Source organism: Sciurus vulgaris (assembly GCF_902686455.1).
Source record: "Sciurus vulgaris genome assembly, chromosome: 2".
NCBI lineage: Eukaryota > Metazoa > Chordata > Mammalia > Rodentia > Sciuridae > Sciurus > Sciurus vulgaris.
In genome coordinates, this window is record NC_136462.1 from 145,220,438 (window position 1) to 145,234,490 (window position 14,053).

A 14,053-nucleotide genomic window follows, 5' to 3' on the forward strand; every position below is an offset into this window, starting at 1 on the left:
GAATAAAGGAGAGAAAATTGAATGATATAACTGGCTCAATTTAAACTACAAGGAAAAGATTAGAAAACAAAAATAAGAATAAACAACAAAAACAATAGATAGATAGTAACAAATGTGATAGACACTCACTCAAGCATATCAGCAGTCACTTTGAATGCCAATGGTGTAAATGGAACAGCTGAAAAATGGAAGTTGTAAAAGAGGTCCAAAAAATAAGAACCAACTCAAGTTGTCGAGAAGAAACCCACTTTAAACACAAAAATACATGTAGATCAAAAGTAAATGGGACGAGAAAGAGATACAAGCAAAAGTAATTATAATTAATTTCAGACATAGCAAACTTCAAAGCAAGGAAAGTTATGGATAAAGAAGTGCATCGTAATAATGATAAATTAGGAAGGAACAGTTCTTATCTTAGGATGTATGTGCCTAACAATTTCAAAATACATGAGGCAAAGAAATGCAAAGAGAAATAAATGATTCTACAGTTATATTTGTGACTTCAAAACCCCTCCATCAGAACTGGATGGATCTAGCAGGAAGAAAATCACTAAGGATGTAATTGACTTCAACAACACCATCAATCAATTGGATATAATTGGCAACTATAGACTCTTTCTTCCAAGAACAATAGAATACATATTCTTCTGAAGCTTATATCAAACATTGACTAAGACAGACCAAATTGTGGGCCAGAAAATACACCTTAAAAAATAAAAATCTGCTCTTGAACACAATGGAATTGAACTAGAAATCAGTAGAAATGTAACAGAAAGGTTTTATTTCCAAATATGTGGAAATTAAATAACGCACTTCTAAACAACACATGAATCAGTGGAGAAATCTCAAGAAAAGTTAGAAAATATTTTGAACTAAATGAAAATGAAACTGCAACTAATCAAAATTTGTGGAATGCAATAATCTGTGCATAGAGGGAAATTTGTAACATTGAATGTATACATATTAGAAAAGAGGAGGGATTGGGAATTTTCCTCAGTGGCAGAGCACTTGCCTAGCATGCCCAAGGTCCTAAGTTTGATCCCCAGTCATGGTAAAAATAAAAAATAAAAAGTGAGGAAAAAGAGGAGAGCTCTAAAATCAGTCATCTAAGCTTCTAACTTAGGAAACTAATAACAATAAAAGAAGAACAAATGAAACTTCAAAGTAAGTGAAAGGAAAGAGATCAAAATATAGATCAAAACATTACATATAACTAATTCATACACATATAAATCTATTTGTCAAAATACTAGAGCATAAATCAATGAAATTAAAAACAGGAAATCAAAAGAGAAGATTAATGAAACCAAAACTGGTTCTTTAAAAATTTGATAAGAGCATTAAATCTGTAGCCAGGCTAACCTAGGGAATAAAAAAAAGGGCACAAATTACTAATATCAGAAATGAGAAATGGGGCATAACTACAGATCCTGTGGACATTAATGGATAATAATTTCATAATTCATGGAACACTATGAACAACTTCATCCTACAAATTTGATAAAATAGATTAAATGGACTAATTCCTTGAAAGACACAAACTACCCAAGTTCATACAAAAAGAAATAGATAACTTGAAATGACCTGTATATTATAAAGTGAAATCAATAAATAATAATTAGTAATTCATAAACAACACTAAGTCCAGATGTGTTCACTGGTGGATTTTACAAAACGTTAAAGGAAGAAATTATACAAATTTTCTACAGTCTCTTTCAGAAGGTAGAAACTGAGGAAATAGTTCCTAAATCATTCTACTAGACTAAATCATTCTATTAGATCAACATTAGCCTAATACTGAAGTCATACGAGATGTTAGAAGAAAACAACAGATCAATATCACTCTGAACTTTAGATGCAAATTCCAGAAAAAAACATTAGCAAATCAAACCCAATAATATAGTAAAAAGAATTATATATACTATCCAAGTAGGATTTATCCCAGATATGCATGGCTGGATAAGCATTTCAAAATTAATATATATAATTCCTCTTATCAGTAAGCTAAAGAAAATCAAATAATCATATTCAGTAGCATGTGACATAATCCAAAATCCATGCATAATAGAAATTCTCAGTAAATTAGGGAGAGACTTCTCTTTCTGACCTTGATAAAGAATATTTATGATAACCTTCAGTTAGTATACTTACCAGTAAGAAATAAGCACTTTCATCACATAATCAGGAGAAAAACAGGAACATCCCCTTTCAGCACTCCTTTTCAGCATCATGTTGGCAGTTACAGCAATGTAATAAGACAAGAAAATGAAATAAAGGCACTCTGAATGAAAAAGAAGAAATAAAACCATTGTTATTTCTGGAACTCTGGAATAAATGATTAATAAGTGTATGTTGCAGTACACAAGGATAATATACAGAATTTAATTGCTTTCTGTATAAGAGCAATGATAAAGTAGAATTTGAAATTAGAAGTCCATATCATTTATATTAGTACTCCCCAAGTAAAATATTTAGGTATATGTCTAAACAAAACAAGTATTAGATCTATATGAAGAAACCACAAAAGTCTGATGAAGAAAATTAACAAAAACTAAACAGAAATATTCATTTTCATGGATAGGAAGACTTGTTTTAGTCAGATTTGTTGTCTCTGTGACCAAAAGACCTGAGAAGAACAATGTAGAGGAGGAAGTTTATTTTGACTCACAGTTTCAGAGTTTCAGTTGGTGATTGACCAACTTCATATAGCTCTGAGCCCAAGATAAAGTGAAGTGAGACAGAATATCATGGCAGAAAGAAGTGGTGGAGGAAAATAGTTCAGGACATGGCAACTTCTAGAAGATAGGAGGAAATCTAGATGACTATAGGTTTGACAATGACATTTTAGATATGATGTCAATATCTACAGTATACTTTGTAAAAGAAAGAATTGATAAGCTAGACTTCATTAAATTAAATATTTTTCCTGCTCTTTGAAAGATATTCTCAATAGAATGAAAAGACAAGCCACAGACTGGAAAATAAAATATTACAAAAGTTTTTTGCTAAATAACTGTAATCTCAAACAACAGAGTTAATATAAGAATTCAGTTTATATTAAAATACTTTTTAAATTCAATATTTAAAAAACAAACAACCCAATTAGAAAATAGACCAAAGATCTTGAATGATACCTCATGAAAGATGAGATACAGATGGCAAATAAGCATATGAAAAGATGCTTCACACTGTTTATAATCAGGGAAATGCAAATTAAAACAACAATATGGTACCACTACACACCTGTTAGAATGCCCGAATCTAGAACACCACACCAGCTATTGACAAGGATGTGGAGCACTCACTGTTGGTGGGAATATAGAATGACATGACCTCTTTGGAGGAGAGTCTGTTGGTTATTACAAAACCTAACATACAGAAGAATGGAAGAACTTTGGATTATGTAGAGAGAAATGAAAGGGAGAGGGGTATGAAAAATGGTGGAATGAGACAGACATCATTACCCTATGTACATGTATGATTACACAAATGGTATGAATCTATGTCATGCACAACTATAGAAATGAAAAGATATACCCCATTTGTGTACAATGAATCAAAATTCAGTTTGTAAAAATTTAAAAAAATAAGCTAAAAAAAACCTAACATACTCTTACCACCAAGTCCTGCAATTACAATCCTTACTATTTATTTAAAATAATTGAAAACTTATATTCACACAAAACCTATACATGAACATTTGTAGTAGCTTTATCATAATAACTAAAACTCGAATACACTCAAGATACCTTCAGTATATGAATAGATAAATAAATGGGGGACATCTATCCAATAAAATATTGTTCAGTGCAAAAATGAAATGAGCTATCATGTCATGCAAAGACATGGAGGAAACTTAAATGGGATTACTAAGTGAGAGAAGGCAATATGAAAACTAGTATGACACCAGCTATATGACATTTTGAGAAAGACAAAACTATGGGATAGTGAAAGATCAGTGGTTTTCCAGGGTCTTCAGAGAAAGAGAAGTAGGAAAGAAATGAGCAGGTGGAGCACTGAACTGTTTTAGGGATGTGAAACTACTTTGTATGGTACTGTAATGCTAAATAAATGTCACTCTACATTCAACCAAGCCCATCAAATGTGCAAGATAAAGAGTAAACCCTAATTTCAACTATGGACTTGGAGTGATAATGATGTGTCAATGTAGGTCCGTGTGTTACAAATGCACCATTCTGGTGAAAGAGTTTGATAATGAGTGATGCTATACCCATGTGGGATCAAGGAGCATATGGGATATCTCTGTAACTTTCTTTCAGCTTTGCAGTGAACTATAACTGTTCTTAAAAAATGAAATACGTTTTAAAAATATAAAAATTACAAAAGAATTAAGTTTACAATCAAAGAACAAAAAACCATTAAAATAATAGAAGTGAATTCTTACAAAGATTGATACATGAAAATTTATTTCAAGTATTTTTAATTATTTTATTAATAATATATGTAAGCAGAATATTTGTGTTTATCTAAGGAGATCCTAAGGGTCTGGACTAGCAAGTTCTATTTATTTTGGCAAATAATTATGGAGTGCCCTCTATGAGCAACATATTTCTCAGTGCACAGAGATTTTTCTTGTGAATAAAATATACACATGCCCCTATGGAATTTCAAGGCTGAAGAGGAGAAATAAATAAATAAATAAATGAATACACAGTAACTAAATTGGAATTGTGATGAACGTTTTGAAGGCAAAAAATAGGGCAAGGAATTAGGGAGGGAGATATGAGTGTGGATATGAAATCGATTAGAAGGCAGTTGTAGAAGCTCAAGTTAAAAAAAAATTCTTTTTAAAATGATCTGTAAGTCTGGAGGGTATGTAGGCATATAGAGACCAGAATAAGTTATAATAATATTTATGTTAATGTGCATTTACATAATGTATAATTTATAATAGAGTCAATAATGCAATTGACAGTTATATTAAACACAAGCACAGTAAGTACCAGGGTGATAAAGAGATTTGCTTGATATTCTAGCAATTTTTTTTCAAAAAAAAACCAATTCATTTGTATTTTTAACAACTTGTTAAGCTTTTGACACCTTCATCATCCAATTTGTCCAAAAGCCTAAAGCTTCACTGTTTGTTACCTCAGGTATATGATTTTACATTTTGTGCTATTTTGTGGATTTTTAGTTAGTACTGAAGTGAGAAAACCCCTCTTGTTAATGTCACTGAAGTTCTGGGACTGCCAAGCTCAATATTTTTGCTGACCAAAGAACTAAATGTACTATCAACTCTGACTCATCATCCCCTCTGGGCAGGTCCAGTGTTGGAAGCCCCAGCACTGTCAATCAGAGTGACTAGAGTCTACAGATGCCTCCTAACCGGAGATTAAGTGGTCATAAATAAAGCATTTTTACTCCAAGATGGGAAATGTAAACCCAGAAGGGATGGAATTTTAGGAGTTTTATAATTGATCCAACTTCAGATTTATGGCTTAGAGAATAAGACTAAAAAGTTCATTTTGGCAATTACATACTCATAGGAAACAAATGAACTTCATAATGCTCCTGCTTGAGAGCTTCCAGTGGCCCCTGTGGCCTTCTGAGATTAGTGAACAGTGCTTAGTCTCACCCTATAGAAACACTAAGGCTGGATTGAGTTGCTCTATAAATTTTGGGCCCCTATAACATCTGTGGTTTCCCAAAGTCTCAACCCAGCAATGTAAGAGACCAAATGTACATGTGCATCCTAGATTCACAGTGATGCAGAAAAGTCAAGGTAGAAGATTATATTCTTTGGAATTGGGCAGGTTGGCATCTGGATCCCATTCTAGTCATTTTGTAGTTGTGGGACTTAAGCTCTTTCTTCTAATTTTCCTAAGCCTCAGATTCTTCATCTGCAGAATGATAAAATAAGTTGGTATATCCATTTCTTAGGATTAATAAAATGATTCACAGTAGCATATATTAAGTATTTGATATATAGAGATGCTTCATAACTGTTGAGAAGCTATTTTTTACAATGAATATTCCTAGTCACCTGCAACTCATCATAGTTTGATTTTCTTTTTTAATTGTAGACTCTTCCCAAAATCCTTGATAAGCTAGCACCAGCATTCACAATGAGCAGCTGCAGTTTCCTTGTGGAGAAATCCCGAGCCTCTACTGCCCGGGTTGTGGTGTGGAGAGAGATGGGAGTGTCCAGGAGCTATACAATGGAGAGTAGCTACTGTGGCTGCAACCAGGGCCCCTACCAGGTATGTAAAGCTGCAGCCTCCTCATGCTTTCTGCCTCTCCACGTAGTCTAACTCTGCTCCTTTACCTTGAAGAACTGTTTAATGATCACCTTTGTCTGCAGCATCATCACTGTTGGTCCTGGAAGCTATGTGTACATGCCTTCCAATTTGATTTCTTAATCAGCTCTCCTCACCAGCAAGCCACAGGAAGCCTTCTTTTGACCTGCACCCCCAACTTTTACAGAGTCTCTGCCTGCTTGGGCTCAGTTATATGCATAGAAATCTGTTATATTTTGCAATATGTGGACTAGTTTCATAAACATCATTGAGGGCATAGGTCATCTATAGATATTGTCAATATACTTATATAATGTGTTTGTTTTCTGTACTAGTTTAAATCAGCATCTCTCTGTGTTACCTAGTTGTCACCAGGGCACACAGGAATATGTGTGTAGTGTGGGTCTCCCAGAATGCATGGTTCTGAGACTCATGCACCAGTGTCAGGGGAAAGTGCTCTTGTATAAATCATGTTCTTTCTACAGCTATATTAACTGCATGAGCAGCTGGATAGCTGCTATAGCAGGCTGTTCTGGCTGCTCTTCCCACTCCCCCATAGAGAAGCATAAATAAAGGACATTGTGACACTGCCAGGGTAATAGAGTCTTTTAAATTTCTTAGGCAAGCTGACAGACGACTCCTTGGTGACTTCCATTCAACCCCAAGAATACCTGGACCTCACCAGCATTAAAACTCATTGTGTTGGCTTTGATACTCTCCTGGAGCAGCCAGGAAGCACTTGGCATCTATGCAATCCAGAGCTTGTAGAAATCTGTTAGCTATCAAAGGCAGTGCAGGGAGTGACAGGCTATGAACATTATCTAACTTTCCACCTGGTCCAAGAGATTTTTGACACTGGGTTAACTGAACTGCTCAGTTTGGCCCATGAGTTCTGTCAAATAGTCCAAATGGTTGCTTCAAGGAATTGTCTTGTTGCTGGATTAACAAGTTATTAGACTGCATTAATTACATTTATTCATATTAATGTGACTGCAGAATAAGAGTTGAGATCATTATGTGGATAGCAAAAGACCTCACTCTTCAATATACCAACGGTGCTGAAAGCTACTTACCTCCATGAACCTATGTTTCAAATACAAATTTTAATGTGGATTCTTTTCCTCCCTATCACACAAGATTTTTGTAAACACATATATGAATTTACTTGGAGGTTATATCATGAGGAATCTGTTTACTTTATTGGCATACAAACCTATATGATTCCAAAAATAAAAGCCTGGAAAACTGTGATCCTATGGCCTTATGAACATAGGTTTGTGCCTCACTAGCTGTATGCCTCTTTGTGGGAAGGGGCCCATCATTTGCTTAGAACGCATTCCATGCAACCCTTCACAGATTTATTGGATCGGTGACTCTCATTGACTTTGTTTCTCCAAGCACCAATTCAGACTAACAACTTCTAGTCACATAAATATCAATGCCATTCATGATAAATCAACTGGACGTTCAAAGTCCTTTGAAGCTGCTTGAAAACTAAAGGACTCATAGGTCCAGGCCCTCATGAACTCTCCATCTTCCATGCAACGCACATAACAACTGTTGGAAATGAGAAAGAATGAAAGACTTTCACCCAATCAAATGGCTTTCAGGTATCAACGCAGCATTTATCCTGTGAAATTTTCCACATGACCTTTGCATGGGGTCTCCAGAAGGAAGAATGGAGGGAGAACTGGCTAGAGAAAACACTAATAGTGCCAAACCTGCTTTTGGTTTAATGGTCCCATTCTCTATATGAAACACCTCTCTGAATGGATTGGTTTTCTCTTTCCCTTTGTTTTCTTGTCCTTACAAACATCGTTGAGTAACTTAGCAGAATTGCAGACAGTGAGCAAGGGCATGGTGAGTAATTTTACATATGGGAGAGCCCACCCCAGGGGAAGGAGGCCAGCCCAGAGTTGGGTGTTTTGGTGATTTTCGTTTGAGGTATATAATAAAGTCTATGAGCTATAAAGCAGTATAGAAATTTCCATCCTGAACATATTGCAAATGATTTTTGTACATTGAGAAGCTGAGTCCCAATTGGGTCTTGAGGTTATTATTCTAAGGTCATCTTTCCATTTTTTGTTTAGCATTACCATTTATCCAAAAGATGGAGGATACTTAAGTACACCCACGAGGGGCATTCCTTCCTTCCTTCATAAGAATATAAATATTTTTGCAGTTTCTCTGGTTAATGTGGCTTTAAAGTAGTTCCAATCGTTTCTCCCCCAGCACACTAAGTACCTGATTTGTTAGTAGTGAAATGAAATATCATTTCTTACAGTGACATTTATGTTGGAACTGCATTAAAGAACATAAGCTATTACCTTCAAATAATTATTATTAATATGATATTTTCTCTTCTATTTTCCAGTCTATAGTTGGCTAATTTGAAAAAAAAAAAAATCTCCTGCCTTTATTTCTTTGGAATATAGTCTCTGCTGCTAGTCATACACTTAAGATCCATAATTTGTATTTCATGTAAAAGACCCACCCACTGAGAGATTTACTTTATCTCTTAGGGACTGGCCCAAAGTTATTGAGGCTGTGGAGGGCAAGGCTAAATGGAAAGAAGCATCCTTTGGGGACTCATTTTTTAGAGGCATCCAGTCTATGTGGACAGCTGTGTGGTTCATACTAAGAGCTTATGACCTGCGGTCATATATGTGGTATGTCTGCACATACAAAGGCATGTGATTGGACCCTGCGGGCTGCTAGTGGCTTAGGAGGACAATATAAGCACTACCACCCAAGCAGGCTCTGGACCTGCTTCTTGGCTACACCACTGACTTTTGGGACATCAAGATGGCCTTAGTCAGAGGAAGGACAGAAGATGGGTGACTCATCTGAGGCTCGAAGAGTGAGTCAACTAGTCCTTAAATTTCCTAATGCGAGCTGCCTCCTTTGTACTGTGGATGCTCCATGTGATCTGTCTTCTCCAACCCCCACAGAGTGATCTTTCAATAATCCACATCAACTCAAGTCATGTAATCTGTCCAATGTCTTCATTATGTCTAGGTAAAATCCAACTCTTTTTCCTGATGTTAAGACTTTTTACAATCTCTCTATTTTTTTTTAAATACTCAGTACTTGCTCTAGTGCAGAGTAGGTATTAAAAATGTGTGATGACAGACAAATGAATAAGTGAACAAATGAATCAACAGCAATTTCTAGGCTGTCAAAGGATGATCCTCTATGTGTGTAGGTAACTAGAAAAGAAGAAGAAATCACTGTGGTCCAAGTGTGACCAGAAGTCACTCTAAAATGGAGATTCTCAGAGTCATTGCAGTGTATGGAAATGGGAAATGTGTGGGTGGGAGAGGGAAAGGCATAGAATGCAGAGCTGAGACCTCTCAGACCTGTCACTATGAACATGATTTGAGAGCATCTAATGGATTCTTTCCCAGAGTAAATCCAGGTGTGGAATCTCTTATGGCCACATTCTAATATCAGATGATGATTAGCAGAAAGACTTCCATTAATACACATGGTAGATGCTGTGGTCCACCCTTTAGGTGCCTGTTTAGGACCCAGGCATTCATTTCCCCTGGCTGCTCACAGCTGTGTCCATTAACAGGAATTGAAGGTGGCTGCAGGAAGTGGCCTTGCCCAAAGCTGTGGTTCCTTCCTGAGAGCAGCCTGCATCCAATGGCTGTCCTATGTGGGTGCAAAGGCCTGGCTTCCTTGCCTACATTGGGACAACTCCAGCGGGCTATTCCAGCTCTCAAATTCCCTGTAGGATCAGCTGGAGTCTCTGTTGCAAGTGCTTTGCAGATCCACTTCCCCTCTGCCCAATTTTGCTTTCCTCACCACTCACAGGTGTTGTTCCAAAGAGTACTCCCCAGAAGTCCTGCTACATGTAATTCTCAGAGTCTCAGAGGATGCTTCTTGGGGAAACAACTTATAACAGTGCTTCAAAAAGACTTGGATGAGAAAACATAAGTGTTGGAACTAAGCATTCAAGCTGTTGAAGATGATTTGACAGGGATGAATTTCATATAGGCAATTAAGACTTCTGAGCTCAGCAATTTAAGTTTTCCTGTGTCCTTTCTTTCACACTGTTTGCCTTAGGTTCTTAAGGCATGAGTCCCCACCCACTTTCATCACCTCAAATTGGAGACAATGCTTGGTGCAGGGTTTCTTGCAGTGGTCCAGAATGGAGGCGGTTATATTAGTTTTGTGTAGATGCTGCAGCAAATGACCACAGAGTGACTGAAAACAACAAGTTTATTCTCTCACAGTTCTGGAGGGTAAAAGTCTGAAATCAAGGTGTCAGCAGGGTGGTGTTTTCTCTAATAGGTTTAGAGGAGAATATGTTTCATACTTTTAGTTGTATTGCCCCAAATCCTTGGTGTTCCTTGACTTGTAGATGGAAAAGTCTCACCTCTTCCTTTGTTATCACTCTGCATCTCTCTTCTAATCTTATTAAGGACACCAGGCATACTGGGTCAGGGTTTACCTTACTCCAGGATGACCTTACTTTGACCAATGATATCTGAAATGACCCTATTTCTAAATAAGTTCACATTCTGATGTTCTGGGAAGGAGAAGAGCTTGGTGGGGGTATTATTCAACCTAGTGATCTAGGTCATGAAACAATGCAGAACACAGACCAAAGAATGAAGGAAAGGATTTTATTCTTCTCTTTACATTGTCATGGTATAAAACCTGGCATATGTTATAACAGCTCTTGTTATTCTTTACCTCATGATGAGGAAAATGAGGTTTAGATTTTCTTGGAGCATCTTGGAAAATAAGTTTGAGAGTCATTCTGAGTATGAGGCGTGCTGGTTAATACTGCTTGAGTATTATGATATACAATTTTAACATAGCAGTAATGAAAATAAACTCATCTATGGTACTCAAAATGTGCTCAGCCCTTACCATATTAAGTTACTCCACATCTGTTATGGCACAACCAAGCATCACGTTCAATTCTATTGTCATGGTCATCCTTATTTTACAAATGAGGACACTTAGGCAAAGAGGTTAAACAACTTGCTTAAGGTCACACAGCTAGTAAATTTTAGAGCCAGGATTGGAAGACCACAGAACTGGCACGGGAGTCTATGCTGTTACCTGCTGTGCTTTCTGCCTCATAGAAAGTAGTTGGTTAAAGGAGTCCTTGGCTTCAGAAATAGGAGACCCAGCTGCTGTACTTATCTGCCATTAAGTAGATCTGTTACAACAGGTGAGTTGCTTAACCTCTCTGGGTCACAGTTTTCTGATTTACAACAGATGACATAATTAGAACAAAGAGATGGACATGTCTCTGCTAAATTTATGCTTGACAAAGGCTGACTATCTGAGTGTCCATTGAATTTCTGAATCACCTACACAATGTGACCCAGCATGATTTTGGAACTCTTAAGAATCTTCTGTAACTTGTTCCAAGTATGCACATTTTTTCCAGGAAGTAGGTTCTACTACTTTGAGCATGATTCATTTTTGTCAGGAGACTTTGGCTGCTTAATTCACAAATATCCCTCTATCCCTGTTCAGTCTATCCTGGCTGGTCTTCTCTTTAAAAAACTTTCCAAAGTAAGCAAACAGGAATGGGAGGAATTCAATACGTATGAAATGGAACTTTCTACCAGTTTCTCCATTAGGATAAATATGGGAACAAAATCTTCAGTAAAACACCTATTTTAAGCTCTGGCAGGTGACCTCCTGTAGGAATTCCTATGCTCACGTTACTTCCTATTGACTTCTTGTCTAGTCCATCAGAGGCTCACACAGCTCTAGGGACTTACACAGCCCAGACTAAAGACTCTTCTGCAGAATTGCCTTTGTACTAGGGCACAGATCATGTAAATACACAAACACACACACTATACACAAACATATGTACTCACCATTGATTCTCAACCATAGAGTCATAAAGGAAGCATAGCTTATTGTTTAGTGTAAGTTTCTGTGGAGTTCCAAGGAGAACTTTGTCATTCACAATCATGACCTTGAAACAGACCCAGACCTCTATGAACTTCAGTGGTAAACATGATGTTCCTCATACTTCTATTTAAGGGAGCTGCTGCTCTAAAACAGAATTAGCCACTATCAGTAAAACATTTATCACTGTTTTCATAGTAAAAACTCACTACATGTTTACACCCAATACATGTTTTCTATTTATATTATTATTATTGTTGATTTTCTATTTGAATTAACAGACTTGTAGTCATAATCATCTTATTTAGGCCTTCTTAATACCTTTCAGATTAGAGGCAGTCTCTTTGATTTTTATAAGCTCTAGTACATAACTAGGTTTAAGAATCACAGATTTTTTTACTTTTATAGATTGATATCCATATATCTATATTTATAGACCTACCTACATCAAAGAAATTCCTGCATATATTTTTTAAACATTTCCTTTTTTATCTACCATTTATTTTAGCTATCAAATTTCCTATCAGCATAATCTATAGTATAGCTGATTCATATCTGAGGTCCTGAAAAAGGGATGGGGAAGAGAAAGAGGAAAGAGTAAGCGTGAATGGCAGACTGAGGAACAAATTTAAATATCTAGGAAGACTTGTTGAATTTAAAAAGCTATTCTAATTATGACTGCAACTCTAGCATGTACTTTGGATTACTATTCTCAAGTCACTGCCTTCTCCTACAGGTAGCCATGTAAGGACATGCAATTCATTTTGGTCTTTGAGGAGGAGAGATATTTTACTTTTATTAATATAATCTGAGAAACAATATTTGGTAATCTAATGTGAGGAAAGTTTGAGGAACCCTCCCTCAAATTTTAATGTACATTAGGATCACCTAGGGAGCTTAAATAATGCAGATTTCTCAACCCTGGGTCTGAGATTTCTTGATTTAGGACAAAGCCCAAGAATTTGCACTTCATCAAGGGTCCCAGGGCTCAGTCATTGAGTGACTATGGCAGGATACCCAGATCAAATGTAAGGGGCAAGGTCTTAAAACTGTTTTTTTGTATTTTGGTCTTGGTACTGATCCTCTTTGGGTTCTAGAAAATTTCTCACGGCTTTGATTAGAAAGCCTCAAATTTACTTTTTTGTTTTTCTTTTCTTTTTTGTCTCTGCTTCTAGGTAGATTAACTTAGTTTTCCTGTAAGTATTGCACTTAAAAACCTGTCTAACATCCATTCCAGTAAGAATTTGTAGGTGTTTTCGTTTGTCTTTTGTTCTTTTCCCTAGCCTCTAGGACACTCCCAGGGTAGAATTCATTAAACTGGTGTTTTTGAACAATTTTTGAACGTATGTTTTTGTTATGGAGCTGGGGCCTTCCAGGAAACTGAGGCAGCACAAAGCCCCCCCACCCCCCACCTCTTCAAACCCTGAATCTGGGGACCATTTCAGAAAGACTTCAGACATGTCGCTCAGAGTAACAGGAATGAATTTATTGAAGGGATAGGAAAAGGGAAAGGGGACACTATCAAGGGAGAGTGGGTCCTCTCAGAGAAGAGATGGACAATGTGCCTCTCCTGCACTCCAGTTTTACTGGGGATCCCAGAGAGGTTTCCAGAGAGTCCTACCAAGGTTCACCTCTTGACTTTTGACTGACAGCAAGGTGACATCAGACTTTCAAATCCCGTTGTCATGGCAACTCTGGGTCACCTTGGCCCATGCTGACCTGTTCTAATTGGTTTCTTAATCATACATTCTTACAGATGCTATGGTTAGGAAGAACAATCAAATTTCCCAGAGTTTCAGGATCTGGTCACAAAAGACTCCTGGGTTCCTTCCATGGACATTGTCTTGGACCTGCATTTCTCCTACAGTTAACAGTTAGTTTGCTGAGGAATGTGACCGGGTAAATGT

General features: G+C 36.8%; 1 protein-coding gene across 2 annotated transcripts in view; it reads left to right on the top strand.

The window, feature by feature from the left end:
* Positions 1-14,053, top strand: part of AGBL1 (AGBL carboxypeptidase 1) — a gene marked incomplete at its 5' end in the record, with an annotated part of 817,668 nt that overhangs the window by 460,433 nt on the left and 343,182 nt on the right. For both annotated transcript variants that reach the window (XM_079127372.1, XM_079127371.1), the window contains one exon: positions 6,045-6,221. In XM_079127372.1, the coding sequence (XP_078983498.1) occupies positions 6,045-6,221 (177 nt within the window). The remainder of the gene's footprint in view (positions 1-6,044; positions 6,222-14,053) is intronic.